The following is a 20,615-nucleotide window of genomic DNA, read 5'->3' on the forward strand; positions in this document are numbered from 1 at the left end:
TTTTTCTTGTTGATTAGGTACATTAGGTACAATATGAACATCCATACTCTTTGGAGTGTTACCAATTTTCAAATGTCTACAAAATACGAATTAAAATCAACGATAGATATCTAAATTTTAGATTATTTCGGACGGATGTATGATTTTTTCATTATTTTTAGAGGTTATAATCTCTACTAAATAATTAATTGGTAAATTAAAATGAAGACAATTTGCGTTTAATGAGACACTAATAAAGACATTGTTAAAACAAGTTACTAATTAACTAGATCAATAAAGAATATTAGCAAATATTTATCTCGTAAATGAAAATCTTATGTATGATACATATATATTTCGCAAATAATTTATCGGACATTTTTTCCCTATATTTAAGTGATCAAACAAAACTTACAACAACCGTGATTTACTTTCAATGGGACCCCAGACGCGCCAGTGAGCAAGACAGATTACAGCAGGAAGTCCAAAATTAGTTAAGATAAAGTAAACTAAACTGCAGTATAGAGATGACTGACACCTATTTTTAAAGAGAAGAAACCGAATTTTCTGTTCAAGTGTACGTGCCCAAATGAGCAGACAATAACCACTTTCCATGGTGGGGAATAAGTGATCTGGAGCATGGTTGTCACTCTTTAAACTAATTTCCTCATCAGTTTACTAGACAAACCAAAACTGATATGCATGTCAAAACCAGCTGATTGTTCATCTATCACACCGTGTTACTGTAAACAATTCATATTCTTTTTGACACCATTGCCATGCTAACCTTTACTGTTTCAGGTAATTTGCTGGGTAAAATCTTCATATAGTATTTGAACTATCACAAAATGCACTTTTTGTACCTACAAATTTTCAAGGTGGTACCTATAAAAATAGGTGTTTTACGATTTTACTCATACTTTAACAGAATAATTGACGGAAGTACTAAAATGGCTAACAGAGGGATAATACAGGTATCACTAGACTCCTTAAAAATTTGTATGTACAAAAAAGTGTATTTCGTGATAAATCAGGTATCATATAAAGATTTTACCCTACCATAAATGGATTTGTTTATGAATTTGAAGCTGGACTTGGACCTTCCATTTCTTACCGGCCAACGTAGTTTCTGTATCTTCCTTGTCCTCTATTATATATACTTCAACTGAGTTCATGCTCTAAAAGATCCCAGATTTATTTTCATGGCTTCTTTCCTTTCATAGCATGCATATAATACCCAGTTCATCATTTTGCTTCTTTCCTTGTTGGTTATGGCTCCAAACAACTCAGTTGCAATCACAATCCAGAAGCCAAACAACTCTTTCTCAAAGGCAAAGTCTTTGGAGTCCTCTGTTTTCTTTGAGAAGCAGAAAGCAGCGAGCCCCAAGCAATTCACATGGGTTCTTCTTCTCAAAGTCAACAGAATCTTTGCTTGTCTTTCATGGCTTCCAATGGCATTCAGAAAACGCATTGCTTTATCGGATATGAGCGATGAGGAGCCGAGGAATCGAGGAAAGTTGTACAGATTCATCAAGGCTTTTCTTATGTTGTCAATTGTGGCTTTGGGAGTTGAAGTTATTGCTCATTACAAGAAATGGAATTTAAATCTGGTTCATCATCCATCTTGGGAAGTTCAGGGTCTGGTGCGGTGGTCCTATATGGCTTGGTTGTCTTTCAGAGTTGACTATATTGCACCAGTGGCCATCTTCCTCTCTAAATTCTGCATTGTTCTGTTCCTGATTCAGTCTCTTGATAGATTGGTTTTGTGTCTTGGATGTTTCTGGATCAAGTTCAAGAAGGTAAAGCCTAGGATTGAGCCAGATGCTTATGATGTTGAAGACCCTTCTAGCTTCCCAATGGTCCTTCTTCAGATTCCCATGTGCAATGAGAGAGAGGTAACAGAACAAACTAGCTGTACTTCTGTTGTAAAAAAAGGTCCTTTTGTGTTGGATTCTCATGTTGCTTCTGGTATGTTTAATTACTTCAGGTGTACGAACAAGCCATTGCCGCCGCATGCCAGATGGATTGGCCTAGGGACAGACTTTTGATTCAAGTTTTGGACGACTCGGACGACATAGTTCTACAGAATTTAATCCAAGATGAAATCTCGGCATGGAATCAGAAAGGCATTAACATAATCTACAGGCACAGATTGATCAGAACTGGCTACAAAGCTGGGAATCTTAAATCGGCCATGGGATGTGAGTATGTCAAACACTACGAGTTTGTGGCAATTTTTGATGCTGATTTCACACCCAATCCTGATTTCCTTAAACTCACTGTTCCTCACTTCAAGGTGATTGATAGACTAATTATTATAATATGTCAGTAAATAGATGCAGTGTTTTCTAAGTAGCCACTAACAATCTTTAAACTTTTCACAGGGAAATCCAGAATTAGGACTAGTCCAGGCTAGGTGGTCATTTGTGAACAAGGATGAGAATTTACTTACAAGGCTGCAAAACATCAACTTGTGCTTCCATTTTGAAGTGGAGCAGCAAGTTAATGGTGTCTTTCTCAATTTCTTCGGATTCAATGGAACTGCAGGAGTTTGGAGAATTAAGGCCCTGGAAGAATCAGGAGGTTGGCTAGAGAGAACAACAGTTGAAGACATGGACATTGCAGTTCGAGCACACTTGAATGGGTGGAAATTCATCTTCCTCAATGATGTAAAAGCCCTCTGTGAATTACCAGAGTCTTATGAAACTTATAAGAAGCAGCAGCATCGATGGCATTCAGGTCCGATGCAGCTCTTCAGATTATGCCTTCCTGCTATCTTAACTTCCAAGGTTGGTTTTTCACCCTTCATTTGAATTTTTGATTACTTCCAAAAACTGTCACATTATATAAGTTTTTGTAACAATTTTTAAATTATCATTGTGCAGATATCTATATTCAAGAAGGCCAACTTAATATTTCTGTTCTTTCTTTTGAGGAAGCTAATTCTTCCCTTTTACTCATTCACGTTGTTCTGCATCATACTTCCATTGACCATGTTCATACCTGAGACTGAATTACCTCTTTGGGTAATTTGCTATGTACCAATTTTCATGTCCTTCCTCAACATTCTACCATCCCCAAAATCTTTCCCTTTCCTAGTCCCATACCTACTCTTTGAAAACACAATGTCTGTCACAAAATTCAATGCCATGGTCTCCGGCCTATTTCAGCTGGGAAGTTCTTATGAGTGGGTGGTGACAAAGAAGACTGGAAGATCATCTGAGTCAGATTTGTTAGCGTTTGCTGAAAGGGAATCGTCAAATGATGAGAAGATCCTAAGGAGGAACTCTGAGTCTGGTTTAGAATCGTTATGTAAACTTAAGGAACAAGAAGTAGCCGCACCTCCCAAGAAAAAGAAGAAAAATGGGATTTATAGGAAGGAACTTGCTCTTGCTTTTCTGCTACTCACAGCATCAGCAAGAAGTTTCCTATCAGAACATGGAGTTCACTTCTATTTCTTGCTTTTCCAAGGCTTGTCATTTCTTGTTGTAGGTTTGGACTTAATAGGTGAGCAGATGATGGGATGCAATTTGCAGAACAACAGATGAACAGAGAAAATGAAAAGGAAAGGAAATATAATATTACTTCATTTCTTCGATGCCTCCAAAATGGCTTGGGTCACAGTACATAACTAATTGAAATAGCAAAAGACAAAATAGCTAGCTGTCATGATAAGAATCACCACAGGTGCTAAATTAATTTAGTTGACTAATATGCTCTGGCCTTGGTAGAATTGTAGGTGGCCCATTATTGATAAGGACGGAAAGGATAGGTGTCCTCCATCAAGTGCACCCCCCTAAGACTAAAGCCTGTCCTCAGGCGCAAAAGCTGGGAAACCTTGCTGCCATAACCTGTGCCTCTTCCCATGTTGCGTCTTCAACTGGTAAACCTTTCCATTGCACAAGCCAAGTAGTCACTGCACGCTTCTTCTTTTTGATGACCCCCATATCGAGCACCTTGAGAGGCTGCCAAAGAATTTCTCCATGATTATCAAACGGTGGCAGTGTAGTGGAAACTGGAATGGAATCACCAATGCGCTTCTTAAGCAAGGAAACGTGGAACGTTGGGTGTATCTTGGAGTGTGTTGGGAGTGTCAGTCTATATGCTACTTTCCCAACTCTTGCTGCCACTTGAAAGGGGCCATAGTAGCGAGGGGAGAGTTTGTGTGCAGGTCTCTTGATCAAAGACTTTTGGCGATATGGATGTAATTTCAAGAACACCCAATCTCCCTCAGTAAACTCCCTCTATGTCCGTCGCTGATCCGTGTGCTGCTTCATTCTGTTCTGCGCATTTGCCATATGATCCTTGAGATCCTTCAACAGTTGGTCTCTGGCTTGCAAGGAAGTGTCCACTGCATGCACCTTAGTTGTGCCTGGCAAGTAAGTGGACAACGAAGGTGGAGGTCGGCCATATAAAGCCTGGAAGGGTGACATCTTGATGGTGGAATGAAAAGTGGTGTTATTCCACCATTCAGCCCAATGTAGCAAGGAACTCCATGAAGAGGGCTTGTCAAATACAAAGCAACGTAAATAATGCTCAAGGGATCTGTTCACTACCTCTGACTGACCATCAGACTCAGGATGATAGGCTGAACTTCTACACAAATGTGTACCCTGTAACTTGAAGAAGGCAGTCCAGAAATGGCTTATGAATATGGGGTCCCTGTCACTGACAATAGAGCGAGGCATACCATGTAGTCGAAAGACCTCTTTCATAAAAATATCAGCAATATGTGAAGCAGTGTAAGGATGAGTGATGGCAATAAAGTGAGCATATTTAGACAAACGATCCACAACCACCATAATAGCATTGTAACCATCAGAGACGGGTAAACCATCAACAAAATCCATTGCAATATCAACATATACCTCATCCGGAATTGGCAAAGGCTGCAACAAGCCGGGAGGGTGTATGGACTCATAGTTCTGTCGTTGACACTGATCACAAGCAGCTACGAAGGTTTTGACATCACGCCGCATTCCGGGCCAAGCAAAGTTGCGTGAAACTCTAATCAAAGTGCGTAAGTAACCTGAGTGACCTGCCTGAAATGAGGAATGAAACTCATGAAGTATTTTGGCACGCCAATCTGAGGTTGCAGGGACAAAAATCCTATCTTTGTAGAGTAATCTGCCTTGGGCGACTGTGAAACCTTTCTTTGTTGGAGTGCCATTGGATATTGCCGTAGTAATAGCTTGAGCCTCAGGATCAGAAATGCAAGCTCGATCAATTAATTGGATGCCATCGAAAATTGGGGCAGAGACCGATTGAATAGCCATAACTTCGTGGCGGCGTGACAACAAATCCGGAACTGTATTGGCTTTGCCAGGCTTGTACTCAATTGAGTAATTATACCCCAACAACTTGGACAACCATTTGTGTTGAGAAGGTGTGGAGATTCGTTGATCAAGAAGATGTTTAAGAGTTTGATGATCTGTGAGAATAGTGAAGAAATTACCTAATAGGTAGGGGCGCCACTTCTCAATAGCAAACATGATTGCGAACATCTCACGATCATATGTGGAGAGTGCCTGATGCGTTGGTGATAGAGCTTTACTGAGGAAGGCCACCGGATGTTTGTCTTGGGTGAGAACGGCACCAATACCCAAACTACTGGCATCAGTTTCCACAGTGAATGGTTTAGTGAAATCAGGGAGGGCTAACACTGGAGCTGAAATAACTGCAAGTTTTAGTTGCTGGAAGGCGTGCTCCGCCGTAGGAGACCAAATGAAATTGTCCCGTCGTAGCATATCAGTAAGAGGACGAGCGATTGTCCCGTAATCCTTGATAAATCGACGATAATAACCGGAGAGCCCGAGGAAGCCGCGAAGGGCTTTGAGAGTATTGGGCTTGGGCCAGTCTTGTACTGCCTGGACTTTAGAAGGATCTACTGACACACCCTCTGCAGAGACTACATGGCCCAAGTAATAAACCTTGGATTGGGCAAAGGAACACTTGGATAGTCTGACCTTCAAGTTGTGAGCCCTGAGTAACTCAAATACCATCTCAAGATGTGTGACATGTGAGTGTAAGTCATTGCTGTAAATTAGAATGTCATCAAAAAAAACAAGTACAAACTTACGAAGCATTGGCTTGAACACTTGATTCATTAAGGCTTGAAAGGTAGACGGTGCGTTGGTGAGGCCAAATGGCATTACGATGAATTCATAATGGCCATCATGTGTTCTAAAGGCAGTTTTTGGAATGTCCTCTGCCTTCATCCGGATTTGATGATAGCCCGATCGAAGATCGAGCTTGGAAAAAAATTTCGCCCCATGTAACTCATCGAGAAGCTCATCGACTACGGGGATAGGAAACCGGTCCTTAACGGTAACCGCATTGAGATTTCGATAATCCACACAAAATCTCCAAGACCCTTCCTTCTTTTTCACCAAGAGCACCGGGGAAGAGTATGGACTAGAACTTTGTCGAATCAAGCCATTAGCAAGCATCTCACGCACTTGGGTCTCTAATTCCTCCTTTTGAGAATGGGCATACCTGTATGGTCTTACATTCACTGGCCCCGCATTAGGAATTAGTGTAATTTGATGGTCAATGGGTCTAGGAGGTGGGAGGCCCACTGGAGGTTGAAATAAATCGTGAAACCGGTCCAAGAGTTGCTGGACAGAGGAAGGAATGGGTTGGGTAGAAGTCACAGTGGCCGGCTCTATAAGTTGGGTGACCGAGTCAAGTTGTTCAGTAGGAAGGAGTGCCAGCAATTCTTGATTACTCGTAGTAGTTGTTGACTGAGTAATTCCACGCAGAGTATGCAGAGCACCATTGGCAATGAAGATCATGATCTTCTCAGCAAAATGCCAGCCGATAAATCCCAAGGTATCCAACCATTTAGCACCGAGAACCAAGTCGCAGCCGGCGACCGGAAGAAGTAAGAAATCACCTGTAAAGTGATATGACTGAATGGTGACGGTCACGTCATGCACTGTACCTGCCGGATTGAGATGATGGCCTGAAGCGGAGGTAAACCGGAGGGTCGTATCATGATGAATTGTTAAGCCCAGTCGTTGTGCCACAGTGGGGTTGAGGAAATTCGATGCCGAGCCGCAATCAATAAAAATCCGAATTGGGTTGCCAAGTAGAGAGCCCTCTATGCGCATCACTTCTCCAATGGTTGAGTGGGTGATTGTGTGGAGAGGAATGATGTCCTCTGGCTCACTAGGCGGAACCTCCAAAGTTGGAGCAGCATCATAAAATTCCAGCGGGTCCTCTGTAAGGACAGGTGTCGGCGACTCTAGGATGGCCAAAAATGGCTTTCTACAAAAATGGCCTTTTGAATACGGTTCATCACATGTGTAGCAGAGCCCTTTGTCTCTTCTATCACGTTGCTCAGCTGGGGACCATTTTCTGAACGGACCTGCAGGTCTACCGGTCGATATAAAATTTGCATTGGGTGGCTGAGGTGGCGGGGTGAGTCCCTGGCCCATAGTGGTAGCTGATATGGAGTTGTGGTGTGGACCACTGACTGGTTTTCCCATGTATGACCAAGGATGGGAGCGGAAATTCCGGCCCGTGGCAGCACGGAGGTCCTTGACCTTTGCCTCGTAACGCCTGGCAAGGCGGTGGGCATGGGACAATGAGCGTGGCTCCATGGCCATTACATCGTGACGGATCTCAGATTTCAGGCCACCGAGAAAAATGTGTAGCAGGTGCTCATCGGACCATTCCGGAGCTCGGCAAGAGAGTTTCGTAAACTCATTAATGAACTCATCCACGGAATTGTCTTGTTGCAGGTGAGTGAGCTGGGATTTGAGATCGGTGGTGCTGCCTGTGCCAAAGTGTTCCAGGAAGGCTGGGAGGAATTGATCCCAAGTGACGTATGGGTGACGTTGCTCGAACGCGTTCATCCAGACGGAGGCAACAGGCCCAAAGTGTGAGGATACTATGGCGACTCTTTCGTGCAGGGGAATCCGGTTAACCCGTAAGTATCGCTCAGCCATGGCTATCCAGTCCATGGCATCAACACCGGTGAAACGGGGTAGGTCGATTTTTGGAGGTTTAAAAGAGTAATCTGGGTGTGGGTGGGTTGGCTGTTGGTGTTTATAAGGAGGTAAAGTGTGGTACAATAGGGGCTGTGATTGAGGGTCAGAGTGCACAGAGTGAGTGGTGTTGGTGATGGTGGAATAGGTGGCCGAGTTCGAGGGGCCGGCGGTGTAAGAAAACCCAGGTGAAGGTTGGGAATGATGAATCTGTGATTGTGGGTAGAAGTGAGGTGGGTATGGCCATGAATATTGGGGCTGTGAGATAGGGGTAAGAGAGGATGGAGTGGACTGTGGTTGAGGTGTGGTGGCGGTGGGCGGTGGTAGAGTGGTGGTGGTAGTGCCTATAGGCAACGGAGGTGAGCTAGAGGCACCGTTTGTCGGCGTAGAGATGGGGGAAGGTGAGTTCAGAGATCCAAAAGTTATTTGTGGGGAGCTAGAGGCAGAGCTAGCCGGAGGTTGCTGACGATGAACCAAGGAGGCGACCACCGTGTTTTGCAAGGCTGCAAACTGGGCAGACATTTGATTTTGAAAGGTTTCGAAGGAGTGGTGAAGGTCCTCATTCTGATTTTGGAGGAATTCTATGGTGTTTTGAAAGTTGAGAGCTTGGGTCTCGGATGCAGTGGAGGACGAAGAGGGGTGATCTACTGTTGGGGGTGGTGGGTTGATTGGGGGTGGTGAGTTGACGAGGACGGAGGAGAAGGGGACGGATGGGGTGGGGTTTTGCAGTCCACGCAGGGTCATGGCTTTGATACCAGATGATGGGATGCAATTTGCAGAACAACAGATGAACAGAGAAAATGAAAAGGAAAGGAAATATAATATTACTTCATTTCTTCGATGCCTCCAAAATGGCTTGGGTCACAGTACATAACTAATTGAAATAGCAAAAGACAAAATAGCTAGCTGTCATGATAAGAATCACCACAGGTGCTAAATTAATTTAGTTGACTAATATGCTCTGGCCTTGGTAGAATTGTAGGTGGCCCATTATTGATAAGGACGGAAAGGATAGGTGTCCTCCATCAAGTGCACCCCCCTAAGACTAAAGCCTGTCCTCAGGCGCAAAAGCTTGGACTTAATAGGTGAGCAGATGATGGGATGCAATTTGCAGAACAACAGATGAACAGAGAAAATGAAAAGGAAAGGAAATATAATATTACTTCATTTCTTCGATGCCTCCAAAATGGCTTGGGTCACAGTACATAACTAATTGAAATAGCAAAAGACAAAATAGCTAGCTGTCATGATAAGAATCACCACAGGTGCTAAATTAATTTAGTTGACTAATATGCTCTGGCCTTGGTAGAATTGTAGGTGGCCCATTATTGATAAGGACGGAAAGGATAGGTGTCCTCCATCAGCAGATTAGCTAAAAGCTTCAAACAAAGTGAAATTTCTCCACAGTTATTTCTTGACAGATATGTTGAAATTTAAGAGACATATTTGCAGCTCTTTGGTGTTCAGAGTTGGATTCGATTACATGCAGACACATTTGCCATTACCCATTTGAAATAGAAGGGAATGGCAAATTGGCATATATGATATAAAAATTAAGTTAATTGTATAATGTTATATGTAATCAGTGATGAAATAATTACAATTTGTAAAGGGAAATTCAGATATTTTTCAATGCTTTGTGGAGTATAGAGTTTCCCCCTCAATCCTTATCAACTATTACCATTACCCTTTCACATAAGAACAAATACAGACCCACATCATCAACAATTCAACAGGACCAAAGAACAAAAAACAAAAACAAACCAGAAAGGAAAATGAAAATTACCTAAACTCTGAGAGTTTGATGGATTGGATTTTAATCAAACGCAGCAAAGCAGCGATGAAGGAGAAGACAAATGATCCATTTGGTCGAATCTGAATTATTTGGTGGGCAAGTTTGTGAGTTCATATGCAGGCATGTTGCATGTCTGAGAGCATCTAAATATATGAGGATTTAAACCGAAGAAATTAGGTTCTCTGGGCCTATTGGGCCCTAACCATAATCGAGCCGGAGGCTCTAGCTCGGCCCGTAGTTTGCTTTGATCGGCCACAACGGGCGGACTAAAATTCTCTCTGCATGCCCATTTTCCCTCTCTGCGTAATCGCCTTGTACCAAGCATAGCTTAGATAGGCTTACCAATGGCCTGTCCAGGTAGAATAGAAATAGTGTAATTTATAAAATTGAAGTGCACAGGAAATTTGTAATTGTTAGAATCGAACTACTAACTATTCTGGATGTTACAATCAAAAGCAAACGAAAATAAATTGATTACATCACACATGGATCTTGATAACCTAGTTTTGATGATTCTCCCCAACCGTTGTCTCATCCCCAACGAAGATTCGCTTGCATATTTGAAATGTCTAACACCTCTTTGTTTTGTTACAACACAAGCAAAGAAAATAAACTGAATGCATAACACATGGATCTTGATAACTAGTTTTGATTATTCACCCCAATGGGTGTCTCGTCCCCAACAAAGATACACGTGCATATTTGAAATGTGTAACACCTCTTTGTTTTGTGGTTGCGTTGCTTCGTATAATATATGCGCGCGCGCATAATGTCAAATAGTGTGCACATCATGCAAAAGGTTGCTTCTTCATATGTCTTGCAACCCGTGTTTGCAATTTCCTCCTAATTATATCATGTAGTGTTCATTGTTAATCTTCACGTGATTCCTTGACTCAACGTTTGACTGTTGTAAAACCTCTGTTTGGTTTTGTCTTTCTAAATTTGTTTTAGGTCTTGAGTTGATGTAGATCTAATACACCACCAATACAAAAATTAAGTACTTAATCAAATGCAAATGAAAAAACAAAGTCATATGGCATGACAATATGACAATGACATATAAACTCTATGATCGATTACAATGGTTGCATTGAGTTCTAAATAACAGAGTATGCTTTTTCTTTTTTCTTTTTCCTTCGTTAAAAGATGATCAAAGGTTTCACTTCTATCTTCATGGTAACTCAAACTCATGACTTCGTACATAGGTAGTGGGTGCTCTAACCACTTCGTTAACAGAGTATGAAATATTTACTTTTTCGGAAAACATAAAAAATAAAAGGGTTTTTTAATTCAACAATGTCTGAACTCTTCGAGGACTTTACCTAAACTTTCAAAGTTATCAATATGATACCTGGACTCATTTTTTCGTATCAACGTCGTACCTGCGGTCGATTTCCGTCACAGAACCGTTAACTATGACCACGTGCCCAGCACGTGAGGCACTTAATGAGGTTAAAAGACTAATTTACCCTCAAAAGTATATGAGGGTTTTTTACTTCAACAATGTTTGAACTCTTTGAGGACTTTTGAAATGATACTTGAACTTTCAAAGTTATCAATGTGATACCTGAACTCATTTTTTCGTATCAACGTCGTACATGTGGTCGATTTCCGTCACAGAACCATTAACTATGACCACGTGCCCAGCACGTGAGGCACTAAATAAGGGTAAAAATGACCTTTTCCACTTCCTTTAGTTCTTCAAGTGTCCCGTCATACCTTCAGTTCTTCTTCTCCATTTCTATTTCCTTTTTCATCTGCAAAATGCAATCAGATGGGATGATGACATTTCCTAGCAAAATGCAAAACCCAAAGAAAAACTTGAATCCAATTCTCTAATGGACGGACACCACCGGAGACTCCATCTCGTCGGTGTTCTCCAAGCACAGCTTGCTTGACGGCTTTGCTTCTCTGAATTTATTACAGGCCGGAGCGGTGTAGACAGTTTCACAACTCTAGGCCTCTAGATATGAGACTTGGAATTTACTTGAGATTTCAGATAGAGGGATCAGAGAGAGAGAGAATATGGTCTGCTGCAATCTAGACCTTCTTGTGCAGCTTGCTGAAGATATGAAGGAGGTGGCACTCGGTTTCCTCACCGCAACTAACATCACAACATAAGTTCATGAATTTCAAAAATAGTCCGTGTCTTTGTAATTGAATCAAAATCTGCAAAAGTGAAGGAGACTGAGAGTCTCTCTCTCAACAGCGGCAAAAAGGCGAAGGATGGTGATGATGGGAGAAAACCCAAAACTGATTTTTCCGCGACTGCGTGTCTGTGTATAACTATATCTATTTGTATATGATTTATCGAACAATGGGGCAATGATCATTTCACTGATTCCAGCTTCTAATCAATTTGTCCAAAAAAGAACCGACCTTTGGTTATTTGCGGCTGTAATATCAGTACTTAGTGGGAGCATCGGACGAGGTACTCTGGTGAGGCAATCGGCAGCGGTTGGGGCAGGTGAGGAACAATATGAGGGTTTTACGGCGACGGAGGTGGATGCAGGGCTGGCGGATGGGCTGCGCGTGGGACTTCAGGTGACGACGGGGCATTGAGTGGCGAGGAGCTTGAATTTTTGCAAAGTAGCCATATATATCGATCTAGCTGAGTTTAATGTGGTTGTAGTCAGGCAGTGCTTGGAAAGGGTTGGGTGGTTGAGAGAGAAGGTGAGCTCTAATTTACGGCCATGGCTTCCAATCGGAGCGGACAAATCAGAGAGAAGAAGAAGTCGAAAAAGAAAAACAAGAAAGAAAAAAAGAAAGAAAGAAAGAAAGAAAGAAAAATAAAAATAAAAAACAATACTTTTGAGGGTAAATTAGTCTTTTAACCTCATTAAGTGCCTCACGTGCTAGGCACGCGGTCATGGTTAACTGTTCTGTGACGGAAATCGACCGCAGGTACGATGTTGATACAAAAAAATGAGTCCAGGTATCACATTGATAACTTTGAAAGTTCAGGTATCATTTCAAAAGTCCTCGAAGATTTCAGACACTGTTGAAGTAAAAAAACCCCGTGAAGAACTAAAGGAAGTGGGAAGTGTCATTTTTACCCTTATTTTGTGCCTCACGTGCTGGGCACGTGGTCATAGTTAACGGTTCTGTGACGGAAATCGACCGCAGGTATGACGTTGATACAAAAAAATGAGTTTTGGTATCACATTGATAACTTTGAAAGTTCAGGTATCATTTCAAAAGTCCTCGAAGAGTTCAGACACTGTTGAAGTAAAAAACCCAAAATAAAAATTTGATTATGAATATGGGTGCGGCTATTGCCACCCTATAATGTTTTAGTTCATAATACAAATATTTGAATTATTGAAAGACTATATTACACAATTGTAAGATGACTATTAAGTATACTAATTTTCTAAATAAATAAATAAACCAATTAACCACTAGGGATAGTGGGGTGGTAAAAGGTCCCATCAGGTCTGGCTTTCGAATCCCTATGAGGCCTTGGTAGTTAGCTAATGGGTGCTTATTGCCCCGTGGCGTTCGGAAGGGATTAGTTTGGCTCTGCTGGGATACCCCCCGAAGGGTGTGTGTGTTGCTAACTTTCTAACGCTAACCTCCCCCAATCAAAAAAAAAAAATCAATTAACTAGATAATTAAGTAGTCATTGGATAACATTAATCTTCATCTTCTGCACCAAAATTTGAATTTATTACTTTTTTTTTGTTGCATTCTCATTGTTAATTTGTTATTCAGTTCACAAAATCATTGGTGTTAACTTAGATTATTAAAATCTTTGTCATACCCTTTGTGAACACCCAAAGTAAAATATTAAAACACAGGAAAAAAAAATCAATCTCTTCTTCATTGCTATAGTTGTTGACTTACTAATCTTTTGATATAGATTGAAATAGACAAAATTGAAACTAAAAGAAAAAAAAATTTAAAATGGAAATAGACAAACATTGATACAAATTAAATGAGACATTTCGTTAAAAAAAAATTAATTGGATATGTCATATAAGGATATTTCCGGAAAGAGAAATGGGTTAGATAGGTAAATCTAATAATTAAAATTAAAATATAGGATGTTGTTGAAGGAAAATCGACTTAGTGTTCCTTATCAAACTAGGAGTAGTAATAGGAGAGAAGATTCTAGAATTCCTAATCCTACGCGGATTAGTATTCCCTGTAACATTAGAATATGTACTTGTAATCCCTATATATAGCGCTCCTATTCTCAATAATACGACACACGATTCTCTCTCGAATATCTTTTCCTTAAACACGTTATCAGCACGAGCCCTAGTCTTAGCTTTAGAAACCAAAACCCCAGAAATTAATCAAGCTCCACCGGATTAGCCTTGACTGCGCTACTGCTGCCCCCGCAGCCCCCGCGTCGCAACTCAATGCTAACTCTACCAGGTTAGCCTCGCTGCCCCAGTAGCGCCCACAAGCCCTGCTTGCGTTCTACCTTCACGCGCGCTTGCCTGCCCTCAAACTGCTACTCACCAGCGACCCCGCGACATCTCCGCAGCGTCCTCGCGGCCCCACGTTATCTCCGCAGCGTCCTCGCGGCCCCACGTTATCTCTGCAGTGACCTCGCGACATCTCCGCAGCGGTCTCTCGGCATTCCCGCAACACCGCGACACTTCCGCGTGATATCAGAATAGTACCCTCGTGCGCGCTCGCTCCTCCCGCAAACGCTCTCCTGTCCTCGCGACTCCGCATCCTCGCGGCCTCGCATTCTCGCGGCTCTGCATTCTCGTGACACCGCATCCTCGTGGCTCAGCATCCTCACAGCCTCGCATTCTCGCGGCTTTGCATTCTCACGACACCGCAACCCCGCGACACTCCGGCGACCCTGCGACCGCGCCAACCAAGTAAGTATTAACATTAAAGTTCCCGCTTTCCGAATTTAATTTGTCCTTATTTTTCTTCGGGGACTTGAAAGCCTCTCTTCCTTCTACATCCCACCTTTCTTATAACGTGGGTTCGATCATTGAAAACGGAATCGTGAGGATTCACGCAATTAACGAACTAAAAGAGTTCGTAAGACTTCAGACTAAGAGCGTCCGTAAGCATCGATAAACGACCATATAAACATCATTATTTCAGTCTAATCCAATCATTCTTGGAAATCGATTTCTTGGTAGCATAGCTCGGAAATCTTATTATTTATTAGTTGTCATGGAAGTTTTAAACTTTGAAACTAATATATTTCTTCTTCTTATTTCAGGATGTCAAAGCCAAAGCTTGACTTTCCTATGCTTGACTCAACTGGCTCCGAATATCATAGTTGGGTCACGGATGTTGAGAACAACCTCACTTCAAAAGGGATCATTCCCGTAATTTAGGCACCAAATCCCGACCTCTTATTTGAGCGTACGGCTACGAATAATGCCACCGCACTCATCTTGATGAGGCGTCACATGGATAAATCACTCCGATTGGAGTACATGGCAATCAAGGAAGCTAGAGAATTATGGGTTGTGCTAGAAGAGCGTTTTGGTAATGTTAAGGATACCCTCCTCCCTGACTTGAAAGTTCAATGGGGCAATCCACGATTCGCCGATTTCAAGTCTGTAGCTGAATATAATTTAGAATTTTTGCTCCTCAAAACCATGTTCAGAACTTGTCACAGAGTAAGAACTAATTGAGAAAACTCTCTCCACCTTCCCCGTCTCAGCTATTTTGCTATCCAGGCAATATCGAACTGAATACAATACTAGACGGATCACGAGGTTTCATCAGCTAATTAATGTGATGTTTGTAGCTGAGAAACATGATAATATTCTCGTGAGGAATTCATTCAAGGCCTATAGGAACTAAGAACGTTCAAGAGGCGAATTATAATAATGCACCCAAAGGAGGGGGCAAGGAGCGGAACCCTAAAATTAAGGGACACAACGGACGTTTTGGTCCGTATAACTGCCCTACAAAGGAAGGTAATCGTCAGAATGAAGGACGAACACGTGGCAATACATGGCAACATGGGAGAGGAGGCCGTGGGGCTCCAGGACGTGGAGGAGCCACCCAAGGCCGTGGGAATGGCGCCAACTCCTCTAGAGGACGCCACCCAAGTGCAAATAATGCACCTCAATTAAGGGGAGGAAATCACAACATGCGTCATCGATGTGGATCAAGTGAGCATTGGTTCAAGCAATGCAATGCAAGCAAACAATTAGCTGCGCATTACAAGGCATATAGAGACTTTAAAGAGCATGAAGCCTATCTTGCCGAAGAAGAAGAAGATGTTGATGATGATGCCAACGTCAATCTCACCATAGCGGACTTCAAATCTGACAAAGAATTGCACAAGGATGCTGCAGATTTTGATTAGTGTAGTCCTTTATATTTCCAAGCATTATGTAAAGGCAATTATGCCTTAAATCAATAAAATAACTTTTTGTATTAACTTTTTCCCTCTAGGCGTACTCAAGAGTACTTGTGATGTCTAGAAAAGGTTTGATATGAGAGAACGGTTTTAAAAGTGAGCAACGTTCCACCAAAATCTCGCCTTACCTTACCTGGTCACAACTAAATTGAAATTACCGAACAGATTAAGTGACTACGATTTGTCTACGGTTTGATTTTTATGTTGGATTAGATTTTGATCAAGAAATTTTGATGTAATCATTGGCTATTATTAATAAAGTCTCGATTTATTTTTTTAATTTCAAACTTTATTATTTTTTAGTATGATTCCCGGAGAGCTAGAATGCCTCGTGGATAGTGCAACTACACATACTATCCTTCGAAATAGACAGCTATTTCTATGGATGACACCATCTCGATCTTCCGTGACTACGATGGCTGGGTCATCTCAATTGATTCATGGTCGAGGACCAGCCCAATTTATGTTGCCCAATGGCACAATTTCAAATGTCACCGAAGCTCTTTATGCTCCTAGGGCAGGACGAATCCTATTGAGTTTTAAAGATATAAGAGCCAATGGTTTTCATGTGGAAACGCATTGTGAGAATGGACAAGAGTTCCTTTGCATCACCTCTAATGACTACGGACATAAAAAGGTCTTAGAGAAACTTATGTGTCGATCTAGTAGGTTGTATGCAACCACTATTCGAGTCATTGAATCCAACCATGTCATGAGAGATGATTTATGGGATTCTGATACATATAGGCTTTGGCACGACCGTTTGGGACATCCAGTTCGTGATATGATGATCCGTATATTAAAGACTTCGCACGGACATCCATTTTTCAGAACGAAAAGAAGTAAAAATAGGTTTTTGGACACCGAAGGCCCCCCTGGGCCTCACGGCGCCGTTCACCCCCAAATCCGGCCATCCTTGGCCTGTGCCGCCATCCCCCTGCGGCCTCAGGGTGGCATTGACGCCACCAAGGCTTATTTGTCTCCAAATTTTACTTCTAAAGTCCATTGTGACTTCGTGGCTCAACCAAAATCCTCATTGGTTGTTTCTAAAGCCCATCATTCTTTCTGCAAAGCCTGTTCTTTAGCAAAATTAGGATCGAGACCATCCTATGCAAAGGACACTAAAGAAAATATACCATTCTTGCAAAGAATCCAAGGTGATATTTGTGGACCTATTCAACTACCATGCGGACCATTTAGATATTTTATGATGTTGGTTGACGCATCGACACGTTGGTCACATGTCATGCTATTGTCCACTAGGAACGCTGCATTTGCTAAACTCCTAGCCCAGATTATTAAGCTAAGGGCTCATCACCCTGATCATCCTATTAAGTCTATAAGGTTAGACAATGCTGGGGAGTTTACATCAAAAACTTTTGATGATTATTACATATCCATTGGGATTGAAGTTGAACATTCAATTCCTCATGTTCACACCCAAAATGGTCTCGCAGAAGCCGCCATTAAACGACTACAAATGGTCTCTAGGGCATTGGTAATGCGCACCAATCTCCCTATTTCTGATTGGGGCTATGCAATATTTCATGCAGCTGTGCTTATTCGTCTGAGACCCACTGCCACTCAACCCTTTTCTGTGTCCCAGATGGTGACTGGGTATGAGCCTAATGTCTCACACTTACGCATATTTGGGTGTGCAATTTATGTGCCTATTGCGCCGCCACAGCGCACCAAAATGGGTCCTCAACAACGATTAGGCATTTACGTTGGATATGATTCTCCAACGATTATCCGCTATTTAGAACCCTTGACAGTCGATCTCTTTACTGCTAGATTTGCGGATTGTCACTTCGATGAGACAGTTTTCCCGTCGTTAGGGGGAGATAAGAACATAAATGTTCAACAGGAACGACAGGAATTGTCGTGGTCTATCCCCACTCTGTCTCATCTTGATTCCCGAACCGCACAGTCCGGAATTGAAGTGCGGAGAATTCTCGATCTTCAGAACATAGCAGAATCGACGCCTGATGCGTTTTCTGATATCGCTAAAGTGACGAGATCACATATACCTGCTGCAAACATGTCTGCAAGGATTGATGTCCCTAAAATTAGAGGACATGACGCCACCTCAACTGTACATGAGTATGGCGCCAACATCCCCACCCTTGGTGATGTTGTGTCTAGGCCTACGGCTCCTGCCAGGAAGCGCGGGAGGCCCATAGGTTCTATGAATTCTCGCTCAAGAAAGAAAGCGAGTTTGGCACAAAATAATCCATTAATCATCTATGTAAATAATCCATCTTATGAGAATATTCCGGATTATGCTTATGTCTAAGAGACATCATTGGGGGACACTCCAATGTCAGAACCAATTCCAGAGAATCGAGAGATCTCCATGAATTACACTAGTGTACATGAGATGATGGATAGAAATTCTATGGCAATTGATGATGCATTCACATATCATGTTGCAAAAGGCATCATAGAATATGATGATATCAAACCTCGCTCTGTCGAAGAATATCAACGAAGAGCGGATTGGCCTAAATGGGAAGATGCGATCCAGGCTGAATTGGATTCACTAGCAAACAGATAGGTATTTGGGCCTATAACGCAGACACCCCCAGATGTAAAACCTGTTGGCCATAAATGGGTCTTTGTTAGAAAGCGTAATGAGAAAAATGAGGTGGTACGATATAAAGCCCGCCTCGTGGAGCAAGGTTTCTCACAACGCCCTGGAATCGACTACGAGGAGACATATTCTCCCGTAATGGACGTTATAACGTTCTGCTACCTTGTCAGTTTGGTAGTTTCCGAAAAACTTGACATGCAGCTCATGGATGTGGTTACAGCATATCTCTATGGGGATCTAGATTCAGAGATATATATATATATATATATATATATATATATATATATGAAGGTTCCAGATGGACTTCAATTACCCAAATCAAGTGGCTCTAAACTACGGAGCGTGTTTTCAATAAGATTAAAATGCTTACTATATGGATTAAAACAATCCGGACAGATGTGGTATAACAGTCTAAATGACCACTTGATTGGGAAGGGATATATTAATAATGAAATATACCCATGCGTGTTCATTAAAAGAACAAGTTCCGGATTTGCAATCGTAGCAGTTTATATCGATGACATGAACCTAATTGGAACTCTAGATGAGTTAAAGGAAACTGCTAAATATTTGAAATCCGAATTTGAGATGAAAGATCTTGGGAAAACACGGTTTTGTCTCGGTTTAGAACTCGAGCACCGTAGTGATGGGATTTTGATCCATCAGTCTGCATATACTCAGAAAATTCTAAGGTGCTTTCTTGAAGATAAAGCAAAGCCTGTGAATACTCCCATGATTGGTCGTAGTCTTGAGCCAGGAAAATATCCGTTTCGTCCAAAGGATGAGGACGAATAACCATTAGAGGCTGAAGTACCCTATTTGAGTGCAATAGGCGCATTATTGTACTTAGCTCAATGCACAAGACCAGACATCTCATTCGCAGTGAACTTGTTAGCTCGACATAGCTCTGCGCCAACACGCCGCCATTGGATTGGTGTAAAGACAATCTTTCGATACCTAAGAGGTACGATTGATATGGGCCTATTTTATCCCTACAGAAAGAAGAGGAATGACCACTACACCACAAACAATCATCTATAGCGGCCAAAAAACGCTATCGTATCATGTCATAGCGTTATAGAAAACGCTATGACAGCCCCCGCTATGGTAGGTCTGCTGCTTTAGATAGCGTTTCCCATAAACGCTATCTATAAGTCTGTAAGCATAGCGTTTAAAAAATGCTATTGATTAGTTTTTCATAGCATTTCCGAATTGCTATAAAAGTATTTTCCATAGCGTTTTTAAAATGCTATTAGTTTATTATTCATAGCATTTCCAAATTGCTATAAAAATATTTTCCATAGCGTTGTTAAAATGCTATTAGTTTTCCATAACGTTTATAGCATTTTGTCAATTGTCTCTGTACACTTATTATAGCATTTCAATGATATCATCTAAATGTTTGTGTTCAACTGAAAATTGACAGCCATAAACAAAATAATTCATTTAATAGTTCAAAATGATACATAATTAATTTGTAGCATACAAGAAATTCAAAAACTAGTCCAACCAACAAGTTGTGTCTAGGTCCATTATGGACTACTTACTAAAATTTAACAAACTGCAAAAACATAATAACTAATTTACTACATTGCTATTGAATTGAGGGAGGTCATCATCTTCACCAATATTGGACTGCTACAAAACAGAAGACAAAAATCATGATTAGAGAAGTTGAAAAGTGTCCTAATCCATCACAAGTAGCAGCATGATTAATTAGATAGGGCATGACCAAAACTGACTAGATTTTCAAAGCATAACAACTTTGTCAGATGGCCAAGCTATTGTAGTCCCAATAGCATCTTCAATACAATGTAGCTCTATCAGCAACCTCTATTACCTGATTAGAAAAACAACCTCTATCAGCATGTAATGTTACTACATTAATCATTTCTCAACAAG

At 41.5% G+C, this 20,615-nt stretch overlaps 1 protein-coding gene and 1 long non-coding RNA gene across 4 annotated transcripts; one reads left to right on the plus strand and one right to left on the minus strand.

The window, feature by feature from the left end:
- The first annotated feature begins 1,100 nt into the window (after positions 1 to 1,100).
- On the plus strand, positions 1,101 to 9,646 carry LOC112184221 (xyloglucan glycosyltransferase 4). Of its 3 annotated transcripts, none has more exons than XM_024322488.2 (5): positions 1,101 to 1,874; positions 1,967 to 2,275; positions 2,364 to 2,768; positions 2,865 to 3,494; positions 9,338 to 9,646. In XM_024322488.2, exons 1-5 carry the CDS (start codon positions 1,251 to 1,253, stop codon positions 9,344 to 9,346), a joined length of 1,977 nt encoding a protein of 658 aa, XP_024178256.1. In that variant the 5' UTR covers positions 1,101 to 1,250; the 3' UTR covers positions 9,347 to 9,646. The 3 variants fall into 3 exon arrangements, with proteins under 3 accessions (XP_024178256.1, XP_040371335.1, XP_024178255.1); XM_040515401.1 differs by lacking the exon at positions 9,338 to 9,646 and adding an exon at positions 9,056 to 9,143 and having other exon boundaries at positions 2,865 to 3,486; XM_024322487.2 differs by lacking the exon at positions 9,338 to 9,646 and having other exon boundaries at positions 2,865 to 3,548.
- Positions 9,647 to 20,132: 10,486 nt separating this feature from the next.
- On the minus strand, positions 20,133 to 20,513 carry LOC112185657. Its single transcript, XR_002930378.2, has 2 exons — positions 20,456 to 20,513; positions 20,133 to 20,351 (listed from the first exon to the last, which is right to left on the minus strand). It is a non-coding gene; the product is annotated as an uncharacterized LOC112185657 (long non-coding RNA).
- Between the last annotated feature and the right edge of the window lie 102 nt (positions 20,514 to 20,615).

This window comes from Rosa chinensis, chromosome 2, assembly GCF_002994745.2.
Source record: "Rosa chinensis cultivar Old Blush chromosome 2, RchiOBHm-V2, whole genome shotgun sequence".
Taxonomy (NCBI): domain Eukaryota; kingdom Viridiplantae; phylum Streptophyta; class Magnoliopsida; order Rosales; family Rosaceae; genus Rosa; species Rosa chinensis.